This window comes from Cercospora beticola, chromosome 1 (assembly GCF_033473495.1).
Source record: "Cercospora beticola chromosome 1, complete sequence".
NCBI classification, from domain to species: domain Eukaryota; kingdom Fungi; phylum Ascomycota; class Dothideomycetes; order Mycosphaerellales; family Mycosphaerellaceae; genus Cercospora; species Cercospora beticola.
In genome coordinates, this window is record NC_088935.1 from 3479448 (window position 1) to 3503991 (window position 24544).

The 24544-nt window shown below is 52.9% G+C and overlaps 11 protein-coding genes across 11 annotated transcripts; 7 read left to right on the forward strand and 4 right to left on the reverse strand.

The window, feature by feature from the left end:
- Window positions 1–383: 383 nt before the first annotated feature.
- Window positions 384–2018, reverse strand: RHO25_001409 (uncharacterized protein; the record flags this gene model as incomplete). The annotated part of the gene is made up of 1 exon (XM_023594019.2): window positions 384–2018. One exon carries the CDS (start codon window positions 2016–2018, stop codon window positions 384–386), a length of 1635 nt encoding a protein of 544 aa, XP_023459121.1.
- Window positions 2019–2210: 192 nt separating this feature from the next.
- On the forward strand, window positions 2211–3110 carry ATP3 (atp3 gamma subunit of the F1 sector of mitochondrial F1F0 ATP synthase; the record flags this gene model as incomplete). Its single annotated transcript, XM_023594020.2, has 4 exons — window positions 2211–2241; window positions 2293–2756; window positions 2814–3036; window positions 3088–3110. 4 exons carry the CDS (start codon window positions 2211–2213, stop codon window positions 3108–3110), a joined length of 741 nt encoding a protein of 246 aa, XP_023459120.1.
- A 420-nt stretch (window positions 3111–3530) lies between these two features.
- On the forward strand, window positions 3531–5017 carry RHO25_001411 (uncharacterized protein; the record flags this gene model as incomplete). The annotated part of the gene is made up of 5 exons (XM_023594021.2): window positions 3531–3768; window positions 3905–4615; window positions 4672–4705; window positions 4758–4829; window positions 4888–5017. The coding sequence occupies 5 exons, from the start codon at window positions 3531–3533 to the stop codon at window positions 5015–5017; spliced, it is 1185 nt and encodes a 394-aa protein (XP_023459119.1).
- A 110-nt stretch (window positions 5018–5127) lies between these two features.
- RHO25_001412 (uncharacterized protein) lies at window positions 5128–5989 on the reverse strand (the record flags this gene model as incomplete). Its single annotated transcript, XM_065602108.1, has 4 exons — window positions 5128–5678; window positions 5735–5766; window positions 5829–5875; window positions 5927–5989. The coding sequence occupies 4 exons, from the start codon at window positions 5987–5989 to the stop codon at window positions 5128–5130; spliced, it is 693 nt and encodes a 230-aa protein (XP_065458180.1).
- Window positions 5990–6927: 938 nt separating this feature from the next.
- Window positions 6928–8154, forward strand: RHO25_001413 (uncharacterized protein; the record flags this gene model as incomplete). Its single annotated transcript, XM_023594022.2, has 1 exon — window positions 6928–8154. One exon carries the CDS (start codon window positions 6928–6930, stop codon window positions 8152–8154), a length of 1227 nt encoding a protein of 408 aa, XP_023459118.1.
- Window positions 8155–8682: 528 nt separating this feature from the next.
- RHO25_001414 (uncharacterized protein) lies at window positions 8683–9738 on the reverse strand (the record flags this gene model as incomplete). The annotated part of the gene is made up of 3 exons (XM_023594023.2): window positions 8683–8820; window positions 8879–9372; window positions 9441–9738. 3 exons carry the CDS (start codon window positions 9736–9738, stop codon window positions 8683–8685), a joined length of 930 nt encoding a protein of 309 aa, XP_023459117.1.
- An 823-nt stretch (window positions 9739–10561) lies between these two features.
- RHO25_001415 (uncharacterized protein) lies at window positions 10562–13603 on the forward strand (the record flags this gene model as incomplete). The annotated part of the gene is made up of 2 exons (XM_023594024.2): window positions 10562–12821; window positions 12876–13603. The coding sequence occupies 2 exons, from the start codon at window positions 10562–10564 to the stop codon at window positions 13601–13603; spliced, it is 2988 nt and encodes a 995-aa protein (XP_023459116.1).
- Window positions 13604–13988: 385 nt separating this feature from the next.
- On the forward strand, window positions 13989–15843 carry RHO25_001416 (uncharacterized protein; the record flags this gene model as incomplete). Its single annotated transcript, XM_023594025.2, has 2 exons — window positions 13989–14078; window positions 14134–15843. 2 exons carry the CDS (start codon window positions 13989–13991, stop codon window positions 15841–15843), a joined length of 1800 nt encoding a protein of 599 aa, XP_023458053.1.
- Window positions 15844–17318: 1475 nt separating this feature from the next.
- On the forward strand, window positions 17319–18418 carry RHP51 (RecA recombinase Rhp51; the record flags this gene model as incomplete). Its single annotated transcript, XM_023594026.2, has 2 exons — window positions 17319–17482; window positions 17539–18418. 2 exons carry the CDS (start codon window positions 17319–17321, stop codon window positions 18416–18418), a joined length of 1044 nt encoding a protein of 347 aa, XP_023458054.1.
- A 325-nt stretch (window positions 18419–18743) lies between these two features.
- Window positions 18744–22460, forward strand: RHO25_001418 (uncharacterized protein; the record flags this gene model as incomplete). Its single annotated transcript, XM_023594027.2, has 1 exon — window positions 18744–22460. One exon carries the CDS (start codon window positions 18744–18746, stop codon window positions 22458–22460), a length of 3717 nt encoding a protein of 1238 aa, XP_023458055.2.
- A 532-nt stretch (window positions 22461–22992) lies between these two features.
- On the reverse strand, window positions 22993–23441 carry RHO25_001419 (uncharacterized protein; the record flags this gene model as incomplete). Its single annotated transcript, XM_023594028.1, has 2 exons — window positions 22993–23120; window positions 23180–23441. 2 exons carry the CDS (start codon window positions 23439–23441, stop codon window positions 22993–22995), a joined length of 390 nt encoding a protein of 129 aa, XP_023458056.1.
- Between the last annotated feature and the right edge of the window lie 1103 nt (window positions 23442–24544).

Here is a 24544-nt window from a genome sequence, read left to right on the forward strand (position 1 = left end):
AGCAGAGCTGATGAGGTTGTTTCCAACAAGCGAGTCCGGTGACTTTCTCTCCACTCTGCGCGTGTTGGCCTGTCACACAACATGCCAGGTTGCCGGGTTGTTCTATATTCACCTTGGTGAACGTGCTCCACCATACGATGCTGTATCGTAACCCACATGTCCACGATGTGGAAGACACTAGACGCAACAAGTTTCCGATTATCATCGAGACTGTACGCGGAATTGTTGCTCGTGCTACACCTGAACAACGACGCTTGAACGACCTCTCCATGCGAACTCGCTGGACAGGGATTAGGCGTAGGTACGGAGAAGCTGGAAGGTAGAAATTGGGTGTTGAGTATTGCTTTCGAGCCTATTCCAGTGTTGTATTGAGGTTGCGGATGCTATACAGTAGCTCCAATAGCACTTTGAAAAAGTGACCCCAAATCATTAAGGCCATCATCGGAAGTCAGAATGCGTTTCGGGATATCCCACTCTACCACTGGCACCTTCTTCATCTCCTTTCCAAGTTCGGCATCGACCAAAGTAGCATAGGAGTAATCAAGGAAGTCCTCTAACTGGTAGTCCCTCTTGGTGAATTGCTCGCCGATGATCTTGGCCAGCGTGGCCACATTCGGATGAAAGTGATTGCTCAGAGTGTCCAGCTCCCATAAGCTGGAGTCGATAGCACGAGTGATCATGGGGTCCGGTTGCGACATATCAAATGGATCGTCCATCCCTTCTTCAGCGTACTTCGGATGTGAGGCGTAGATGGCATGTGCAGGGTGAAAGGGACGATGTAGCATGAAGGCACATGAGGGATGTTGCTTGACTTGGTTGTATATCCAGGGAACAACCCAGACGATGGCCCCGGGCGGAGCTTGGAGCGCCAATCTCGACAACCTTTTCATGAAGCTGGCCACCATCGCAACAGGCAAGTGGGTGGAGCTCATGAACGTCTCCAGGAGACGAAAGAAGCGGCTGCGGTGCTTGCTGTGTAAGACATCTTCATCCAACAGGCTGTAAAGGTTTTTGTAGAAGTCAGGGTAGTCCAGATTCTTCACAGTCATCAGATGGAAGATTCCGCTCAGCGCGAGAAGTGAAATTGCGCCACCTTGCTGGAAGGAATCTGTGAGAAAGTCTGCCAGCAATTCAATATGATTTGTGAACCATGGCAGGAGTTGTGCGGTCGTAATATTCAAAATGGACTTGCGCTGCTCCACAGATAGTGGCGTGCGAAAAACCGCTAGCCATGCCTCTCGAGCCGTTTTCCGATGTCCATTGAGCGATAAAAGAGGGCTCTTGTCCTCTGGAGCATCTCCATACCAGTCTTCGAGCTCTTCATCGGCCTCCGGTACTCCTTCAATCTGCGAGAGTAGCTCGATTGCGTTTCCCACGGCCTTTGCACCAGCAGCTTCGCCTAGGCATTGCTTCACCGCAACAAAGGTGTAGAAGCGGACATCGTCGTACTCTTCGGCATATTTCTCGACGAATTGTTGCCGCGCTCCTTCTGCGTCGTTTTCGCGCACCAGGGCTCTGACCAAGGATTGGAACGAGGCTCTTTCGTTTCGCCACGACTGGGCAGCGCTCCTGCTTCCGCCAGAAGCCTCTTCCTTCACAATCCTCATCAGCAAGGTCAGCGCTGTGCTTTCAGTGGTCGCGTCAGGGCTGCCAATCCAGTTGCAAAGATTTGAAACATATTCGCGCAGCGAGACTCTGAGTCGCTGCACCGACTGTGTGGATTCCTCTGAAGCACTCTTCTCTTTTACCAGCTGCTCTCCAGCGATCAACCGGCAAAAGACTCGACAGAGAGCGACAGCGGCCAACAAACGGCTGTCCTCCTCAGCCATCAATTTTTGCAGCTCTTCGATGTTGCCATAATGCGTAGGAGATTTCAGGATCTGTTGTTCCAAGAGCAAAATCTGGGCTTCGCGAGTATCGAGTGATTTCGTGGATTTTGGCGCCTTTCGTGATTTCACGCCGTTCGCTTCGCGCTTCCTCTTGCGCCCTTGGTCTGGGCCATCAGCCGAAGTAGCCATGGTGTAGTGTGGCAGCTGTGCACTGTTGCGACAGAATTCTGAACAGACTCGAAAAGTAAAGCATCGATCGTTGCTGCCGGAAGATGTCGGCCCGACGTTGAGCTTTGGCGGAGGAAGAAGACCTCGCTTCACGACCGTGAGAGACAGCGACATCATCCAACACCACCCACTCCGCTCCCATACCACGACAACATGGCGTCGCGCTTGGCTAAGGGCGCTCTGGGTACATCGCGTCCACTGTACGCTGCCATTGGCGATCGCTGACACCTTCTAGGCGCCATTCGAGCCCGTCCCACCCTCCCTGTCCGCACCGCATTCCCGGCCGTCACCACCACCTTTTCGACGTCGTCCGCGCGCTTCGAGGCTGCTCCCCCGGCCAAAGACCCAAAGAGCACCGCGAGCGCTATTGTCGATTCTCTCCCGGGCAACAGCCTTGCCTCAAAGACTGCCATTCTCTCTGCCGGAGCTGCGCTCTCGGTGGCTGCCATTAGCAATGAGCTCTACGTCGTGAACGAGGAGTCCATTGTCGCGCTTTCTCTGCTCACGATCTACTGGGCTGTGTACACATACGCTGGCCCTATGTATGGCGAATGGGCACAAGGACAGCATGATAAGATCAAGGGCATCTTGAACGCTGCTCGTGCTGACCACACGAATGCTGTGAAAGCACGCATCAGCAACGTGCAGGATCTTAGCAGTGTTATTGAGGTCACCAAGGACCTCTTCGCTGTTTCCAAGGTAAGTGGTCTTGCACATGTTCTTTGGACGGAAGCACGGTTCTGACCAGAGCTATAGGAAACTGCCCAGCTGGAAGCTCAGGCCTACGAGCTCGAGCAGAAGACTGCTCTCGCAGCGGAGGCAAAGACCGTTCTTGACTCTTGGGTCCGCTACGAAGGCCAAGTTAAGGCCAGACAGCAGAAGGAATTGGCAGACTCTGTTATTGCCAAGATTGAGAAGTCGCTCTCGGACCCAAAGGTGCTCGACCAAATTCTGAAGCAGAGTGTGGCCGATGTTGAGCGTACGTCCCGATCATTTCGCACCTGCTGCGCAAGTACTGACATTCTTCCAGGTATCCTCTCGCAGAAGCAATAGATGTCAGCAATGACAGAGCAGTTGCGCCCAGTCCAGCGTGCAAGTCCGAATGGGCTTCCTAATGCACGGACATGTAAATATCTAGATGCGAAATGCAGATGTTCCCTTTGTTGCATTGAGACTTCTACAGCTTGCACCCAGACGTCTGGATATCAGTCCAGAGACTAGCATGACTGGAAGAGTGAATACCGCGGGCGCAGTGTTAGATGGCTGGCAAATGTGACCACTAGATCCTTGACATTCGCGAGTGTTACATGCGTGACAACATTCGTCAGGACCTGCCAAGAAAAATCAACCGCCGCTTATCTTGCCCGACGCTAGCGATGACCTATATCTATCATGAAATTTGTAGCACGACTTATTCACTTGCTCAAGATATCAAGCTGAAAACTTCCCAAGCCTCAATCAGACCAATCGACAATGGCGGTGGCCTCAGATACAGCCGATGCGACGCAGAACGAAGCTCGTCAAGCAGCTCAAGCCTACCTGAACCAACGACTGGCGGATTCGAAAAAGACGGCCTCTACTGAGCCCTTCAAATTCCCCGTAATCGATATCGCAAAGTCGTTCTCTTCCGACATCGAAGATCGCAAAGCTGTAGCTTTGGAGATCCGAAATGCCTGTATGAACAGTGGGTTCTTCCACATCACAGGGCATGGTAAGCACTGATCAGAAGGCATTTCCTTTGCAAATATCTCCCTGCGAAATCCATCTGCAAAGCCACTCTGAGACGAAAGCTTGCTAACGATAAATTTCGGGTATTTCCGAGGACACACGAAGTACCGTCCTTGAAGCAGCCAAGCGATTCTATGCATTGCCACTCGAAAAGAAGGAAGCTCTCCATGTCAAGCACTCGCCCTACTTCAGGGGATATGAGCCTTCGGATTATACATATGTGAGCAAGCGTCTAAGGTCAAGAATCTCGAATGGGTTCGCAATGGTCGCACTTGATATAAACCCGTCAAGCCTCAGAGCTTTGTTCCAGTCACTGACCATCTGTCAATCGCTCCAGGTCAACCCAGACGACTGGAATGCAGCTGATGCACCGCAAGAGACAAAAGAGGCTTTCAACTGGGGTTACGAAGCAGGACTGGATCCGACAGGCGGAGATGGCAAGTATCGAGAACTTGATGGCAAAGCTGTGAACGGAAATGTTTGGCCATCTGAGGAAGACTTACCAGGCTTCTATGCACAAGTGAAGGAATACTATGGTGCAGTTCTCCAATTGGCGAGACACCTATTCCGCTTGTTCGCGCTTGCTCTTGAGCTGGAGGAGAACTATTTTGACGAGATGTGCACGCATCCTGGTGGCATTGCAAGAGTACTGCATTATTCACCATCCAAGGTCGCCAAGACTCAAGAAGACAAAGAGATTGGTCTGGGAGCTCATAGCGACTACGAGTGCTTTACGATACTTCTGACGTCTACTGTGAAAGGACTCGAAATCCTGAGTCCAGATAATCAGTGGATTTCAGCTCCTGCTGCAGAAGGCAGCTTTATTATAAGTGAGTCTCGATCAAGCATGTTGTATCGTAATGATCCGGGATGCTAATGTGCTCAGACGTCGCCGATTTTCTTATGCGATGGAGTAATGGGTTTGTAGTACATTGGTATACTTCGGCGCTCGGAATACTGACGCTGTAGCAGACTCTTCCGCTCTACGGTGCACCGCGTGGTTCCTATTCCAGAGACTCGCTGGAGTTGTCCATTTTTCTTCTCGTGAGTAGCCATGGCACTGAGATCTCACGCCAAGCATCGAGTACTGATGAACAGCCAGTATCAACTACGAGCAGCTGGTCGAGACTTTGCCGAGTTGCATCACACCTGACAACCCGTCCCAATACAAGCCTATCCGTGCTGGCGAATACGTGCTTGAGCGACTCAGAGCTACAGCGCGGGATGGATGAGCCGCCACCTCGATTTCCAGGTATCTGGCACCGTTTGATGCATGCTGAGGCGAAAAGATTCTCAAGTGTGGAGGGATTGTGCCAGCATGGTGCGGCGATCTCCTCTGTCTTCATGACGCCGGCAATCGCGTGTCTTCCAATTGAGCAGCTCGAACCTGATCAACCATTCGAATCTGAGGTTCGTCGTTAGCTGTGGCACTTTGCACTGGTATCTTCTGTGACTCCTGAGCTCTTTTATCATAACCCTGCGGCTTCGGCAGGCTCTCCAACACGCTGCCAGGATTATTGAACTCTTTTCGCGCGATTTCTAGCACTGCACGAAGCGTGAAGTGGGCATCGTTGCCAGCATTATGCAGATTATCTGCTGGAATACCGAGTGCAGTCAAGAGCTTTCCCAGACCTGGAGACAACTTCTTCGGCGTTGCGATCCTCTGGGTGTCCAATTGAAGGACAACGTTCGGTATTGCAAGCGCGTCGATGCCCAGTCTTCGCAGATACGCAAGGTCGTTCTTCAAAGCATGGCCTACCAACACCACCTCGCGGGTGCCTTCGACATCTTCGAGCATCGTACGCAGTACTTCGCGAGCCTCTTCTATACTGACCCAAGCAGTCTTGCCGTGCTGAAAATTCGTAGGGTTGCCTTTTGAGTAGCGCCGATTACCTAAAGTTGAGCGATGAGCAAACCTTGAGCTGGCGACGAGCCATTGTAGAACGTACGCAAGTGGCCATGTTCCTTGATGCGATAGTGTCTGTTGGCCCCTTGTTAGCTTGATCTCGGATGCGAAGCCTGAGGCAGATGCGTCGTGCATACGAGGACGCAATTAGCGGATACGATTGACCGTAGGATAGTGGCTGTAGCTGTCCACTGCATGAGTAAAGCCGTCAAAGAAGGGACGATGATGCGCATACTGCGCGAACACTAGTCGTGTCGATGGTGGAAATGCCCACTTCTGTGACCTTGCTCTGGTCCATCTCGAAAGCTTCACAATCGATGGCTACCAACACCAGTCAGTGTAGGTCTGAGGACCCGAGCCTTAGACAAATCTACGCTGTTTGGAGGAGCCTTCCAGCGACTGCACTTACCCACGAGCATCGCCCGCGGGGTGTTGGCGAGCGATGCGTTCTGCTGAGCACCGAACCCAAGCAGGACGTGAAGCCGCTCTAGCGTACACATTGGGACTTGGCGCATGTTCCTGGCTAGGCTAGGGCGGATGAGATGAAGTATAGAGGGTGATATGTGCTGCGTCGCGAAGGAAGACGACAGCGGCACGGCTTCTCGCAGCGGAGTATGGCACACGGCGGCGTGGAGGGTGTTGATGCCTCTTCGAAGCGAGGCTGCACAGTGCTGTGTCGCGCGGAGATCATCCGTGTCGGCATCTCCGCGCGTTGACGGCGGCGAGGGTGGAAGAATGGAGCCAATCGCGTCGGGTCATGTCGTCTGGTGCTGAGACCGAGCTAGCCGCACCCGTATGTTGCTGCTGCTGTGCTCTTCGTGCTACTTGGCAACGACTGTCTGTCCTCAACTCTACTTACAGCAGCTCGCCCAGATTTCTCTACCCACTCTGCTCCGCCTGCACCGCACTGCTCCACCCGACGACTGCGCATTCCACTGCACTGCTGCCATCGCCTCCTCCGCGCGACCTGGACGGGCATTTCACCCGCGTTGACCTCCGCTCCACCTCTACTGCACCTCCTTGCTTGCGGGACCACCACCCTCGCCATTTGCAGCTAGACGAGAGATCGCTCCTGCTCTCGCTCACTTCTTCGACCGCAATCGACAGCAGCTCGAAGATACAGTATACGATCAACGCGACTTCGGATCACGCCTTCGCTTCTTCCTACTCCGCGCTTGTGCCACCGAGTCCCCACGCCGCTGATCAGGGCGCTATCCGGTCTCGCCAGGCGCCTTCATGGATACCGCAGTAAAGTACGTGGTGGTGCTGGCCGCAGGCGCGGGCTTGGTGTACTACTACACCTCGACCGACAAGAAGGCGCAGAAGCCGACCGTGGTGCAGGAGGTCAAGAGAGAGACGAAGAAGGCGGCTCGCAAAGTGCAGGGCTACGCCGACAAAGCCGCAAAAGCGGTTCCAAATGTCAGTGCTACGGGCCTCTCTGACGTCCAAGGAGACACAGCCCAGTCCGCATCGAAGAAACGGAAGGCCACTGCGCAGCCTGTCCAGCAGAGCCACGTTACGCCTGTCGTGGAGCGGGACGATGATCAAGGCTTTGACCAATCCACACGGCAGTTCGCCGAGCAAATGAGACAAGCCAGGCAAGGTGTCGATGTCAAGAAGACGGACCGAGGCGAGACTCGTGTGAAGACTATCAAGCCGAAGAACGGACATATCGCCCCTCCTGTTCTGTCTTCTGAATCGTCGCAGGCGGAAGATGACCAGCTGCCACCAGTTGAATTGTCACCGGCCCTCAAATCTACAGGCATTGATGATATGCTTGAGAAGGAAGCCCCTGGTCCAAACTCCCTGCGCATCACCGCGCCAACTGCCCCTGCGAGGGAAAAGTCCAACAAAGTCAAGAAAGAGGAAGTCGTCGAGACTAAGAAACAACGACAGAATCGCAAGAAGCGAGAAGAGAAGCAAGCAGCAATGGCCGAGGAACGACGTCAACAGAAGGCACTCGAAGAGCAGCAACGCCGAACCGCCCGCATTGCTAGGAATGAGCCAGCAAAGAATGGAACTTCCATTCCGCCAGCACCTGCGAACAACCCATGGAGAGAGCAAAACGCTCAGGCTGAGGCACAAGTTGTCTCATCGAGCAACCAAAACCAACTTCTTGACACCTTCGATGTGGATTCGAACAGCAGCTCCAACGCTGGCGAGGCCAACAGCACCGCCGCCACCTCTACCACCGACCAAACACCAGCCAGTCTCGGCGCCGAAGACGCCGACTACAAGAAGATCATGGAGGAGAGCAACCTCGAGGACGGCTGGACCGATGTCAAGACCTCGAAAAAGGCTAGGAAGCAGACCACCAACGTTGATGTCACGCCTGTTCCCAGCGCTGCAAATGGGAGCAGCAACAAGAAGCAGGTCACCACAAGTGGCCTGTCAAGCAAGTTCAGCGCTTTGCAAGACGAGCTGGAGGAGCGAGCAGACACCGACTCGCAGTGGACGGCCTAGTGCCCTTGGCACCATGTTTGACGTGGTTTATTTTGGCAGTTTCACTTTGTTTCCAACGCATCTCCAGCGGCGTATGAGCATTATTGTTTCCTTTGAGTGATTTGGCATTTAGAGCGCGGCCGGCTTTCGGAGCACCCGAATCTGTTGTAAACTGTAAACTGCCAAGAGTTGCAAATGAGTCTCGAGATGGAATTTCAGCCTCGAGATAAAAAAGGCTGAACGAGTACGGATGCTCGTGCGGGCGAGAAAATCTGTAGCAACGCGTAGACGTAGTAGTGAAAGCAAAATTGTCCCTTCGGATTTGGCAAATTGATGGAGCACGCTGTCGCGAAACTCGTATTGGAGCAGACTGCATTGCAACACGTTTCGATTCATCTACTGCTGCTGTGCTTCCCGCGCGAGATCCATGGCCTTGCTTTTTCTCGCTACCCAAATTCAACGCCGCCAATGCTGTCCCGTGTGAATATGGCACGCCCGGAACCCTTCCTTCTTTCACGCATCCTGCGCTCTTTTCCCGCAGCAATATACCTAGTACACCTTCTTCTTCTCGTCGAAGCTGACCTGCCCGGGACCCATATTGACCAAGAGCAGCAACCCACCCACGATGGACAGAATTTGGAAGAAATCGTATTTGGCAAAGTCCTTGTGCGGGTGGTGTGGGTGAAGCTAAGGAAATGCGGTTAGCTTTTATGCACCAATGGCCCGCACTCCAATGTGTACTCACAGTCCAAAAGTTGTTGACCAGGATGTTGAAGACGCTCAGAATCATGACGAGCACAATGGCGCTCCACTTGGCCTTGAATCCCACCACGACCATGACGCAGGCCACAAGACCAATGACAATCACGACAACGCGTCCAAAGCTCCATTCGCCGGCGAAGACAAAGCCAATGAACAAGAAGATGAGCAACACTCGGCCAGCCAGCTGGAAATACATCTTCCTGTCCTTCTCGTCAAGTGTAGGCAAGCCCGCTGGAGCAAATCGCTTCCTAACCCAGCTGTCGGAAAGGACCATGATGAGACCACCCATGACAGAGAGATTGCGGAGGAAGAAGTTGAGGTCAAATATGAGGCCGTATCCGAGGGCTTGCGTGATCACAACACCAATGAGTCCGCCTACTGCGTATTCCGAGTACTTGCGGGCGATGATGAGAATTGACGATGCGGTCATGGCGACTACGTTAACGAGCAGAAACAAGTGGTTGATACCAGTGGGCACTGCAACTCATCAGCATAGCCCTCATCCGGCGCGTCCAAACGAGCTCCATCTCCCGTGGCGCACTTACTGTAGCGATATGTGTGCAAGTATTCCAATTGATCGCTCCACTGTGTCATGATTCTCAAGGCATCTTCCAAGAAGGTAACGACGATCAGAAACCGTCCAATGGCCGGCAAGTACGGCTTGATCGGGTCAGAGTATGTGTCTAGGAGGTCCTCGATCTTGCTCGTTTGCTCGCGGATAGCATCAAGCGGCGAGGGGTCGTTCGTGGCCGAGGACGAGGAGGGCCCGCCGCCAAAGTTGTTGTTCATCATGCCACTGTTGTTGCCGAGATGGTATCCGGCAGTGCCTCTGATCTGAGCCATTGCACACGTCGAGAGCAGTCTGCGAGGTTCGAATGGGTCGTGGAATGGGGGTTGGCGGATGTGGAATAGGTGTCCTTGTCTCCTCGCGGTGAGCTTCTCTCTGGCTCACACGCACTGCAATTTGGTCAACGTCCGGCTGTTCAACGAGCACGCAGGAGCTGTGAGTTGTCTCCTCGCCGGCGGGTCGGGGTGGTCGGGAGAAGGGCAGTGGAATGGATTGGCGTGGCTGCGATGGCTGACCTGCTCCTCCGACTGCTTTTAAGGTGGGGCCCGGAGAATTAATATAGAAGCGGCCACCTTTCATCACAACGCCCGGACTGCAGATCTCTGGCGCAACGAGCTCCGCCCTCAATGACGCTCCTTTGTCTCAATGCCTGGGAGCTGAAATTGCAGCAACGTTGCGAGGTGCCAATATACCAGATCGCTGCAGCACACGGGAGGCTGCTGGAGCCTGGGGCATACCCTCCCCGACCTCTCCACATCGTTGTACTTGGGCTGTGGAACAACTACTCCAATGACTATAGACATGCATCGTTGCGGTACGCGCCAGCGCGCGGATTGGAACCAGCCAAAAGGCCCTCAAGGTAGATCAGACCGTGCCTGTGCGATCCTGTCCGTCTGCCGCTTTCCTGTAGTCCTCCCCAGGCCATACCAGTGCTGTGCAACTGTGCGATCCAACTTGGCCTGATCTCCGCTAACCTAGTCGCTTGTGAGCTGTGCCAAGCCTTGCTACCGCGAACGCGACTCGCCGCGTTTGCAGCTCGAGCTTTGCTGCTTTCTTGCACCTGCCGACGCGACAACACCACAAGCTTCTCCACGCACGATGCCGCCTTCCACGCGCAGCAGGGCTCAGGCTGGGCCCGTGAAGAAGGCACCAGCTCGTAAATCCCGCACAACACGTTCGAATAAGCCAGCGTCGGACAGCTGGGAGTTGCTCGCGCCTGCTGAGAGCGACATCGATTCCGAGCACGACAACGTTGCGACCGCCATTGAACAGCGGCAGCAGCCTGGAGCGGCTGCGATGCCTCGCTCGGAGTCGCCGCTCGACCTGGGCCTCCGCGACGCCTCGGACAGCCTGCGCGAGATGGCGGAACGTGTTGGCAAAGAGGTCGAGACATTTGCCGAGCGGCTGGACGAATTTCTGGACTCGTTGCCAAAGTCCGACACGTACGAGGCTGTGCTTGGGCTGGTCGATGAATACCAGAGCATTGCCAAAGATGCTGCTTACAAGCTGGATGCTGAACATCGAAGAGACAGAGCCCATGTTCTGCGACAGGAATGGTCAGAAACCGCTCAAGTCGCGTCGGCTGCCCCTACGAACGCACTAGCAGCGCCGGCGTATCTTTCCTCGGCAGAGAGCATTGGCGCAGCCAGGAGAGAAAAGGTGGTGCAGCAGCGAAAATGGCAGCAGGAAGCGGACATCTGGGATCTTTTCAGACTCATGTTGGAGCTCCATCACAACCCCGATAAGCGTGCCCAGAAGCGGGAGCGAGAATCACGGCTGGCAGACTTGGGCAATGTTCATCGCTACACCTCCGAGGCAGAGCTGTGGGACCGCTTCCTCTTGACAGACGACGTTGCGAGTGAAAGAGATCTGGTGAGACGCTGGCTGGAGCAGACGGTGGAACACCAGGCGAGCGACGTAACCGGCATCGCGGAGGAGCTCGAAAACAAAGCCGGCCGGGGCAAAGGATTGTGGAGCCATGGCTGGACGCACACAAGAGAAACAATCAAACACGAGAAGCGATTGAGAGCGTGGCCTGAGCCTGATGCCCTTCCACTGCCCACACTGCGCCGTAAGGACAACAATGAGGCATTAGTGACCAGCCTGGACCCGGACGCGGCCTCTAGGCAGAATCGTGCGCTCGAACAAGCAGATGCATTCGCTGAGCGGGCCCTGTGGATCACATGCTGGGAGATGCTGCGAAGGGGCAGAAGCTGGCAGGAAGTCAGCGAATGGTGCGAGCAACATCATGAGCCCTGGAGAGCATCCGTGATCGGCAAGTCGTCCGATCCTACGGATGTTACCTCCAACGCTGTGTGGAGGAGGATGTGCTATCTCGCTTCGCAATCCGACAGCTGCAGTGATTTCGAGGCTGCGGTATATGGGCTGCTTGGAGGCAGTGTGCACGCAATGCGCAAAGTGTGCCGTACGCTGGACGATCACCTGTATGCGAATTACTCATCTTACTTGGTGCGGCAATTCGACCGCTACCTGGTCAACAATTATCCTGACAGGACACCTTTTGCCCGACAAGGAGCCATCGAGGAGGAACTACAGGACCCTGACCAAATCATTTACGATTTGCTTCACCGGCTGCGGAAGGAGCCTGGGGTAGCAGACGAAGCAGTACTGCCTATGAAGATCATTGAGAGTTACCTGATTGCAAATGATGTTGGCAGTCTGGTGCATACCATGGGCTTCGCAATCGCATACGCTGATAAGCAGCTGCACTCGAGCGAGCAGATGATCGTGCACCTGGAGCCTTTCTGGGAGGACAAGAGCTCCAATCAACCAGAAATGGAGGTCGCACTCGATCCCCAGACTCTCCGAATTGCATCGCACATGGGCATCCTGCTTGATACTTTGTCTCCGCAGCAGCTGGACTGGGAAGCGCTCTCGGCGAAAGAAAACACGATCGTTGCCTACATTCAGACTCTGCGTTCCGCGGGAAAGCGCGATCTGATTCCAGTGTACGCTTCACGGCTCTCGAAAGGCGCATATGTGGCTACTATGAGCCGTGTCTTGCAAGACATCGCCGAGGAAAAGGAACAACGAGGGACACTAAACCTTCTGGAGCAATACGGATTGGACGTCATCTTTATTCTCAACGAACAGCTTGGTTACATGCTGGACCAACACTTGGCGAATGACCTTGGCAAAAGAGAGAAGCCTCTGAAGATGCTCGAAGCATCGAAGGAGCCGCATCACCCTAACCAACGCATCATCAATGGCTTCGTGCCCGAATACCATACCGAGGATGACCGCGCGATCGCGGCAAGCTTAAGATGGTTCAACATTATTGATGGGCACTGGGATAAAACATTCGGCAATCTTTCGCTGGCGTTGCGGAAAGCCTTGAGTAAGTTGTTATCGTATCGAATGATATAACTGAGACTAATGCACTCTGTGACAGTTGCTGGTCGCTTGGGATGCGCATTTCTCATCGTTGCTGAGTTCCCGTACGAGAACCTTGCAATCCGAAAATCGTATCAAGTCATCGGCAAATCCATCAACCCTATGGATCTGGAACATACGCCGCCAGCAGACGAAGCAACCACCTGGGATCTGCTGATCCGTCAAAGCAGGACTTACTACGAGCTGGAGCTACTCATGAATGCCATACAAGCTCTAGCAAGCTGGAGGGCAGAAGAAGAAGCATACACGCAGAAAAAGCCCAAATTATCAGGCGCAAGCCCTACTCTGAAAGCTAGCAAGGAAGCCGTGGATGAAGCAATGCTGCCTATTCTTCAGGGCAATCTGCTGCTCAGCCCCATTGACGAGGCAGAAGAAGCAGATCTGGCACTCATCCGAAAGTGGTACATCCCAGAGTTGATCCTAGCGTACAATGCTGTGCATCACGCTGCCGGCTACATGATATCGCGAGACAATTTGATCAAGAGCATGGACTTGAGCGTGATCGTGGCCGACGATCGGTATCACCTCGCTGAAGCATTTGTCGCTGCGGGTCGTATGCGTGAGCTTGTTGAGAGTTTTGCGTGCACAAGCCGTAGCATGCTGGTTCTCAAGGCGGAAGGAAAGAAGTGGAACAATAGAAAAGGGCGAGAGGGCAAGGACTTGGGGATTTGGGAAGCACAGAGCACCGCTAGCATATCCCCTGAGCGTGATCTAGCACTGTCGTAGTTCCGGCGATAGTCCGTGAAGTAGACGAAGACCAGTAGTTTAGGGAATGCCTGTGCGTTCAGAATTCAATGAAAAAGAGAGGATTCGCGCAACCCATCTTGTGATGTAATCTGAAAAGATAGCAGGCGACTGCGTGCACGTTTCCCGAATCATTGCTTACTACCATGGTTCACTGTAATGTGACAATCGCATCGATGTTCATTCGCTGTGCAGCCAGACCAAATTAGGGAAAGCCTCGGCAGCGGTGAAAACAAGCTTTAGCATGTGAAGGAAGTTGCATGTGTCCACCGCCCTTACTGCCACATGACGGATCCATGACTGTCAATCATCATAAACAACCCCGGCGAGCCACGCGACCGACCACCGACGATGTCAATGGAGCGCTATGGCACCAAGATATGAAGTCAAGACATGGAGCCAGTTGGCGCTCGCGATCGTCTTGACCGTCACCGATGTTTTGCACACTTGGATCTGCGTAGGTGTTGCTGACCTCCGAAAATAAATTCCCTGTACATGACTGATAGGCGCAGAATTTCATAGCTTGGTCCCGCCGCAAGCCCGTGAAAGAAGAAATGCTCGAAAGACTCGCCTCTGCTACGGACTATGACGAGTGGCTCAAGGCGGCTCAGGCTCTGGACCTCCTTCCCGCCGCTCACAGTTGGCGTCTCAACCCTGTCGATTCTCAATATGACTTCCGTCTAATTGACGAGCGCAGAAGAAAGCTTTATGCCTTGCGCAAAACTGATGATATACCTGAGTTGACATCGTACTTGCGACATGGCTTATTCCGGAACATGTACGGTATCACGAAACTGGGGCTTTACGACAAGACTTATTCCTGCACGAAGGAAAGTATTCACATGTGCTTGGATGTGACCGTGGACAGCATTCATTCGATTGCTGATTCAGCCACTGCTGAGACTAGGCAAGAAGGACGACTGAGCGCACAAGAATGGATAGATAACATACACGATGCAAAGCAAACCTTCGGACAGACTGCACTCATGTTGCAGGGAGGATCAATTTTCGGCCTCTGTCATTTGGGAGTAGTAAAAGCTTTGCTACATGAAGATTGTCTACCCAGAGTCATTGTGGGCACAGCCACTGGTGCGCTCATGGCCGCTCTGGTCGGCATTCACACCCGAGAGGACTTGCCCAAATTTCTGTCAGGGGAAAGGATCGATCTGAGTGCATTTGCAGCTTCTTCCCTTGAGGCCAAGAAGCGAAATGCAGAAGAGTTGGATCTGGTCGGTCGGGAGGCACCATCTAGCATACTTCCAGATTGGTTCACTATCCTGGGGCGGCGGCTTCAACGACTTGCAGCGGAGGGTTTTCTGCTGGACCCAGACGTCCTTAATGAGTGCGTCGAGGCCAATGTCGGTGACATCACTTTCGAGGAAGCATACAACCGCACTGGTTGCATTCTCAACATTGTGGTATCGCCACCCACCGATGAGATACCAAGTTTGATGAACTACCTCACTGCGCCCAATGTGCTCATTCGGTCTGCGGCCATGATCTCACATAACACAAACATGGATCCCGAGAAGCGTCGTTCGCGCGTCCATCTCCTGTCCAAAAATGCGAAGGGTACAATTGAAAGCAGACCTATATATCTGCCAGCACAGCCAAGCATTTCTTACGAACAGCCAAATGAATCCGAACATCCGACACGCAGACTACGACAGCAATTCAACGTGGAGCACTTTATTATCAGCCAAGCGCGTCCCTATCTCGCCCCCTTTGTACGGCCATCTTTGCCATACGTTCGCGGAACAAGCAGGAGCTGGATACCATACATCTTGTCGGGACTCTTGAAGCACTCACTCCAGCTCGCTGACACATTCAATCTCCTTCCGTCAAACATCAGCCGTATTTTAAGCGATGAGAAGATACAAGGTGACAAGTTCACATTAGTGCCAGAGCTCTCAGTTACAGACTGGACGCGACTTCTCAAGAATCCATCAAAAGAAGAAATGGATTTCTGGATCCTGAAAGGCGAACGATGCGTCTGGCCAAGCTTGTGTGCGTTGAAGGCCAGGATGGCCGTGGAGATGGCGCTCGATTATGCATGGACAGAGGTGGAGTTGAAGAAATCGGGAAAGCCTAGCTCAAGCAAGAGGAATCCGGTCGACAAGCAGAGCTTGGTCGCACTACCTCCACAGCCGGTGTACAGAGCTGATGAAGATGGCGATTGGCAAAGTCGGAAAAGGAAGACATCAGCAGATCAAAATGCATGATAGTGCTGTGATCGATGCAAAATGCGGAAACAGAAATGGAAGCATTCCTCGATTCTGCCCTCCGACGGAAGCGACCAACAGCGACGAGACCAGCGACTGTTAGTCATTTTTCTAATTATATCAGCCATCTCCGGTTGCGCTTGGGTGGTATGCTTGCATCCGGTCTATGCTTGTGTACAGTTCCAAGCATGCATTCGTGGAACGCAGGGATATAAGCTCGAGACTGACTAAAGAAGTTATTAGTTGCTTAGGCTCCATATCGACGTAGACGACCTCTCAGGGCTGTTCTTCCACCAACCGAAGTCTGGCGATCAAGGCAAGAATGCTTTTAGATCGTCTGCTTACAAAAGAAGCACATGCTCAGAAATCGACATATCCCCTGCGATCCGTTCCCCGTATGCATAGGACAAAGTGTACGAAAGTTAGGGCTACCGCAGTAGGCTTGTATAAATGTCGAAGATACCCAGCTCGTCTCCGCACAATTCTTTTGAACATCTTTCTTCTCTCTAGTAAGCACCTTGGAACCCAAAACATTCTATTGCTTCTTCGTGACACCGACCGCGATCAGATCGACATTCTATTGCACAAGATGAATATACCAACGACCGTAGCTCTGCTCTTGCTGCCCAACCTCATCGCCGCTGCACTGTCTCTGCCACGGCAGAATTGGCCATGTGCACTAGGGAATACCATCACGTTAGAGTTTAGCGCGACCAACCCGAAATCGAAAGATTTCCCGGGTACATTCGACGCGCGCCTGGTAAGGAATTGCATCCTGTCGGACGCCAATCTGGGTGGATCCCCTCAAGTGATATACACTACCGACAAGTATATCGATGGAACGCTGGATATGTGTTACCCCAACTGTAGTAACCATCGCGCTGCCGACAAACCTTACCCAACGTGTCCAATTCGGTTGGCCTGCGAAGATACCGACGTCAAGGGCCGGAAAACCAAGATCGTTGTCAATATCAAACTCTGCGGACTGAATAAAGCCGGCAACGGAGCCTGTTTCCCGGGAGCGACATAACTGGAAGGGAATTCTTCGAAGGCTTGATCTACGAAGATGGAAAAGTCGAAGGTATTGGCTGAATGGATGGGTAGTCTGGCCCGCAAGCTGCTCGAAGGATGCTAGGCCACGGCTAGGAAGCAGCGATGTTCCAGTGCAACAAATTGGGGTCGTGGAACAGTAATGTGCATGAGTAAAATCTTTATTCTGGGCAAGAGTGATAGCATCCCAAATGAGATGAAAATGGTTGTGTGCGAGACTGCGAGTGAACGAATAGGCAGAGGTGATCAAGTTGACACGTGACTACGCGCTTCTAGCCTGAGGCGTTGACGCGCCTCGCGTCTCGCGTCTTGAACTTCCAACTTCGCCACCAGGCAAATGCTACTTCCACTTCCACTTTCTCGCACACATCCTCCACGCTCACCACATCGAATTCTCAGCGAAACTCGTCACGAAACTTGCCATCATGGATGAAGAACAATCGCAGTCTGGATACGAGGACGGCCTCGCTGGCGGTCCAGGTGCACCAACGCCGCTGACAACACTCGAGGGCATCAATGGCTTGACCAAGCGAGATATCTCCCTCTTCGTCGAAGCCGGCTACAATACAGTCGAGAGTGTAGCATACACGTAAGCTTTTGGTTGCACATCAGGACTCTCAGTATTTACTGACATATGACCTCCAGTCCCAAGAAGCTGCTCGAGACCATCAAAGGCGTTTCGGAACAGAAGGCCACGAAGATCTTGACCGAGGCAAGCAAACATGTGCCTATGGGCTTCACTACCGCCACTGAGATGCACGCACGACGGTCAGAACTCATTTCCATCACTACTGGCTCAAAGCAACTCGACACTCTACTTGCAGGTGGTATAGAGACAGGGAGCATTACGGAACTCTTCGGGGAGTTTAGAACCGGAAAGAGTCAGATCTGTCACACTTTGGCAGTGACATGCCAGCTCCCTTTTGATATGGGTGGTGGCGAAGGCAAATGTCTCTACATTGACACCGAAGGCACATTTCGACCGGTCCGCCTGCTTTCTGTCGCAGATCGATACGGTCTGTCGGGCGAAGAAGTACTGGACAACGTTGCATATGCTCGCGCATACAACTCGGACCACCAGCTTCAGCTTCTCAATCAAGCCGCTCAAATGATGACAGAGACGAGATTTTCTCTGCTCATCGTAGACAGTGCGACTTCACTATATCGGACAGACTTCATGGGACGTGGTGAGCTGTCAAATCGACAAACGCATCTAGCAAAGTTCATGCGCATCCTCCAGCGACTCGCAGACGAGTTCGGCATTGCGGTCGTCATCACAAACCAGGTCGTGGCTCAGGTGGATGGCGGACCGTCGGCCATGTTCAACCCTGACCCCAAGAAGCCAATCGGAGGAAACATCATTGCCCATGCGTCCACGACACGGCTGTCATTGAAGAAGGGACGGGGAGAAACCAGAATATGCAAAATATACGACTCTCCTTGTCTGCCCGAGAGCGACTGCATGTTTGCCATTACAGAGGCAGGCATCAATGATCCTCAGCCGAAAGACCTGGAGAAGGATTGATGCGCGAAACCAAATGAGGCGCGGTTTACGTGCCGATGATGGCCGCGTGCGCCGGACCAGCCGCGTCTCCTTCACGATTCATGTCCCTTTCGTTCTTACATGTACATAGTGTAGATTGTTGTATGAGACGCCCTATCGGCATAGCTGCCCGAGTAGTGGTAGCTGCAATCAAATTTGATGTCTCGCCTCATCAATATTTGACGTCTCCGACTTTCCAATGTTCGCAACAAAGCTGCTGCGAACTCAACTGAAGCACAAACATACGCGTCGTGCTTGTAATCCACTCTTTTCAGCCTGGCATTGCGGGCGTGGCTCGCTTGACAACATGGCCACATCTGTCCTACCTACACCGACGCTATACGAGGAGACGCACCTATCGATTACACCTTCGAGCCCGACAACGCTGCTAAACATCCAGGTTGGCGAAAGCAAGAGCCTCGTGCAGACCGGCGCCGGCCGCAAACGCGCTTTTGGAGAGATCAGTGGCCTTGATGAAGAGTCCTATGCGCGTGCACACCTTGCGACTGCAGGTTCAGTCTTCTTCCGGCCCAAGAGCAGAGCTCCACGAAGTTTCCTCTGGCGCGTATTAAACGAACGGCACACACTCGAGCTACAATGCGTGGATCTGGTGGAGGACAAGCGGCACCATGGCAGTCATAGCTGGATCACATTCCACGTTTCGCTGCCTAAAGCCATCGTTTCGAGCGGTGTCGCGTTGGCGGATGGAGGTGACAAGGACGCGTTGGTTGTTTTCGTGATCACAGGCGATGGACTGTACACTGTCACGTTGAAGCGCGATCTGCTGGTACGGGAATCTGTGCCTGTTGATTTCGATGGCAGCTCAATCGTCAAACACTTTCCCTTGGGCCACAAAGCGTACCGACTGACGGCAGTGTCGAGTCTTGAATTATTGGTCTCTTTGGAAGACGGGGGATTTTTGCGCTTGCAGCGTCAGCCTAACGAGCTCGGCAACCAGTGGCGCCCGACTTATTTCAGTGAAGGAGGATGGAGCGGCACTCTAAAGGGGATTGTGCCGACGTGGTCAAAGAACAGCGTGAGATATGGGGAGCTTGATCTCATGCCTAGTGCTTTTGCTGCTATGGAGATGAGTCCAGACGGCAAATATGTGTGGACTGTTGGCATAGATCATATCCTGAAAGCATGGAGCACTGGGACAGGAAGAGTCGCTGGACAGATGGATCTCTTGATCGAGAACAGAACACAGGAAGATCGAAAGAAGCAAGTGCTGATGGATGCAGGACAAGGAACGTTGCTGCAAATCGCAGATGCGGAAGGCCTCCCCGGTGTCGCATACTTTCTGGTGTGCTACTCACCTAATAACCACCGCTTCAAGTTTTTCGCAGTTCACGACGAAGAGGAGCTGGACTTCCGAGACACGCAACCTGCCTCAGCTTCGCTTGTCGCACCTGTGGCAGAGATGCTAGGCACGACTGTGTGGCACTTGGAGCAATTTCATGTCGTCCCTGGCCATTTATGGCGACAATCACAGATTTGGATCAGGGCTAGGAATGGTGCACTCTGCCAAACCTTCACACTGAACTTCGACCTCTTTGACGACAATGGAAACCAGAACGACCTTACCGACTTATGGAAGAGTGACTGGACCGGCGTGGAAAACCACCACCTCAGTATTGAGACGCTCAGAAGCTCGCCAGATTTCGCTGAGCTAGACGCCACGTCAGATAGCCCGCTCACACCAAGCGAAAAATGGTTGAAATTCCTGTTCTATCCAGGCAGATTTAGCGAGGCTTCTCTTGAGGCAGCGTTGGGCATCTATCGCAAGGGACGCGGCCTTCCTGCATCATCCTCGAGGAGCCTCAACGCGGTTGAGCCATTGAAAGAGCGGATTACCAGCGCTGTAGCCGCAAAGATTCTCTTACGTCGAGGGCCCAACGACCATCCCGACTACGATCGCTACCAGCTTGACCTTCAGACACAATGGCAGACCTTCTTCACGTTACTAGCGCATCTACACACACTTCGGCTGGCTCCCATCGGCTTCGCGTACGATGACATTGATGGTCTACCGTGGTCTGTCTGCGCCGATTTCGTGGCTCCCATCCGGACAAGCAGCGGCTTCGAGCTCGTGAGCAACAACGCGGAATACCTGAAGCTTAGTAACATCAGCTCTGGCAAGGATGCGGTACACCGAAAGATATGGCCCAATATGGACGAAGATGTGTTGAAGTCTCAGGTTCTAGCTGTTGCCAAGCAGCTTCGGTCTTGCCTGTCGCCTCAATCTCAAGAAAGGCTGAGGAGAGCGGCTATTGCTGATGCACTCGATCAGAGCGCCGACAAGTCCGCACTGCTTGCACTTCAAGGCATCTATGAAGAATGCGGCATAAGCGAAGAAATTAGCAACGAAGACTTCGATGCCATCAGTGAGGCTGCTACTGTCTTCAACGGACTCGGTAGTCTTGATGACGACTGCCTACTCATGGTGCTCGAAGCAATAGATGCGGACGTACCCCTGCATGGCACAGATAGTGAACAGGCACTGCAGAACTATGGCAAGGAGCTGAATATCGCCATTGCGCAACAAACGCTGCAAGACGCCCAGATCGTTCTTCTGGATATTCTTGCGCTTGTCATCTTCATGCATGGTGATCTGGAGGCCGAGGAACTGGACAACAATTTCCGACCAAACGAGATGTACGAGACCATCATTTTCAGATTCAAGCTCACCGAACTGCGTCTTTGGCTTGTTAGTCATGTTCGCACAGAGCCAAAGAAGGCGGGGGGTAATGAGGCCGACGTGTTGAGTATGACAATCTACGAGAGCTTGTTCATTGGCGACTGGCAATCGTTGACAACCAAAGAACACCGCAGCATGGCCCATCTGATCACTGCTTGGGCCAAATCTTGGACCCTGGGAATAGACCTGAATGCCAACTGGACAGGCCTCACGGACTATATCATGGCAGATCTCATCAGGCATACACAGTATGAGCTTGCGCAAGACTTTAGCAAATTCTTGACTGAGAATGCACCATGGGCAACCTACCTGAAAGGTCGCGTACACCTCGCTACCAATGAATACGGATTGGCGAGCTCGACTTTCGTCGAAGTAGCTCAAGAGCTTGCCCTCTTACCAGATGCAGCCAAAGTGCTAGGAGGCAGCATCCTCACCGACAAGGAGCTTGAGCACTTTGGCCAAGGTCCGATGTCGTATTATCAGCATATATCAGCACTGTTTGAGTCGCAGGGTGCGTTCTCGTACACAGCCGAGCACGCTTACACGGCGTTCCAATGCTTGCAGCATGATCGGGATTTTGCACGTGAACTGCATGAGCTCGATCTGCGCAAGTCAAAGAATGGTCCAGAATCCCCAGCACCTCAGCGAATTGACGACGCAATGGAGGAGATTCGTCTGCTAAAACTCCGCGAAACCCGTGACAGCATTCTAGGCCGTCTCTACAACGCTCTTACGCAATGTGGTAGGTTCGAGGAGGCTTATCAGGCACTCGAACAGATGAGGCACCCGGACCTTCGCAAATCAAATATGAAGCTACTGGTCGGTCGATGTGTGAAGGAAGATGCAGTGTCAGTACTGCTCTCCCTTCCAGTCGCCGACGACCTTGTGCAGACCGTTGATGCGGAGCTCCTCAGACTTGCCAAGCGCAGCATGGGCACTTCGAACACTCAATTGTCCGGTCCACCGTATCATCAAATACTATTCGCCTTCCGCACACGGCACAACGACTTCAGAGGCGCAGCCGCGCTTCTGTACACGCATCTGGAGTATTTGAAGCATACCAACGCGCACGCAGTGAAGGATCCAGACGACGAAACACTTCCTCAAGCGTACGTCCTTTTGATCAACACACTCATGTGCTGCGGTGGCGATGAAGCATGGTTGCTGGCAGACGCGATTGATGGTGTGCATCCAGCCGGGACCAAGAGAAGACTGGTTCGACTGGAGGATGTGAGACGAGAGTATGCAGAGGAGCTCGATCGTCGGAGTGAAGTTCAATTAGGAAGGTTCGCCATTGTAGGTGGTGATGAGATGGATATGTTTTGATAGTGAAAGACTACTCTTTGCATTGACCACCTTCCAGCCAGACGAAAGTCGCAGACGGGGAGCAGCATACAAGGAAGGTCGCTATAACTCATGATGGGCGGATACAGTCCCGCCTGAGAAGAGCGAGACCGACAGGGAAAAGCACAAGATTGTCTGGGCTAGTGCTGTCATTGACTAGATACCCAATCATGCTATCGTCGGCAACATAGAAAATCGATACCGCATGCTCTGCCCGAGGAATCCGGATGGCTTTCAGTTCCTCGCATCTTTGGCCCTTGTGAAGGTATCTCTACGACACCCCATCGTTGGCCTTTCTAACCTCGTTTCTTGTCCGTGGCTGGCTACATCCTACGCCATTGAACCACCATGACTAACTTCTATTCCAACTCTCTCTTCCAACCCACTTCATCGATCCTGTCCAGATAGTGAGATTTTGCTGGGGGGAATATAGAGGTCGACGGAGACACTCACTTTAGACAAGCTAGTGCTGACCATCAGTTTAGTTTGCGTACGGTCAAGACGGCGATTCCGCTTACATATCGATGTCTGGACTTACCGCAATGCTACCGAACGAGATGTTTCCGATCGAGTTTCCGTTTCCGTTGTCCTTGTTGCCTGAGCCATTGCCGTTGCCAAATTCGTTTCCGTTGCCATTGCCGGCTACATGAGGTCAGTATGTGATGCTGAGCTGGTCATGGAAGAAGGAGAGGATGACTTACAGCCTGGGTTGTTGCCATTGCCAATGCTGTTGCCAGATCCAGGCGAGTTACCATTGCCAAAGTTGTTGCCGGAGCCGGGCGAGTTGCCAGAGGCATTGCCATTTCCATTGTTGTTGCCATTGCCCTTGTTGCCGTTGCCGTTTCCGACGATGGAGCCGAAGATGCCCTTCAGCGCGTTCCCTCCATCTGCCTGTGGAGTGTATGCTGTAGGCAGAGCAGCGGCCGAAGCCACGGCGATGGCGAGGATTGCTGCGACACGCATTTTGAAGTGGTTTGAGGAGGATGGATTAGAGTATGAAGTACTGGAAAGGAAGAGACTGGGCAAGATTTGGTTGGAAGTGAATGGCAACAGCAAAGGTGTCGAGAATGGAGAAGCATGGACAGGAGGTGATTATAAGGGCTATTTGCAGTCACGCTCGTCTGCTGCACCGCATTGCGTACAATCGATTGCAGGACTCCTCGCCTGTGCGGCTAGAGTGCTTCGAGTGATCGACTCGACAGCGTGGACGCTGAACGCAGAAGTCTGAGTGGTGCATCTCGCGAGTTGTACGAGCCGCAGAGGATGCCTCGTTTGCGCGTTCACTGTGGCAGACGACTCGTGGCGTCCGACCCTACCAATTGAGGCAATTCCAGCATCCATTGGCATCGCGATGACGGTTGAGCGTAGTCTCGAAGAGGAAAGATATGCTATAAGTCGGAGAAGCACCGCGTGCAGGAGCGACATTAGCACAGCTAGTCTGTCGGCAACTTTGGAAATAGTTGATCGTCGAGTCACGGATGGCTCGGATCTTGAGTTTTGATGGCATGTTGTCTGCAGACGCCAGATTTCGGTCCCAAGTCCGATGTCTTTTTTGCTTACTCCTCCTATTTCATACCTCGAGAGGCATCAGCAGCCAGCTCAACGGTATGACCGGTTTTGCTATGCCATCAATATCGAGCATTTCGGGAGCACATATTATACAATTCCTGCTGATATGTTGAACGAAGTGTGGAGCCTACACTGCTTGACGGTTGTGGAAGTCGTGTGAAGGTTTTGAGTTTGGAGCCGCATGTCGATCACGCTGATCTCTCTTTCCCAAAATTTCTCCTCGGCTTCACGTCTTGCGTGTCGTAACTACGCGCCACAAGCAGCCCATAAACTTCGTCCTACTCGCGCTGCGTCAGCCGCTGATGCCAGAACTGCTCATAGCATCTCCTGTGTTCTTTGACATGATGCTACGATACCGCTTCTTCGGCAAACAGCTGGCATGGTCGTGCCTGATGCCTCCTCGCAGCGGAGACATCTAATCCGAGGCTGACAAACTACGAAGAGGAACGCGAAGGCGTTTTCGCTGGATACACGCACATGATTGAATTGCGAACGCC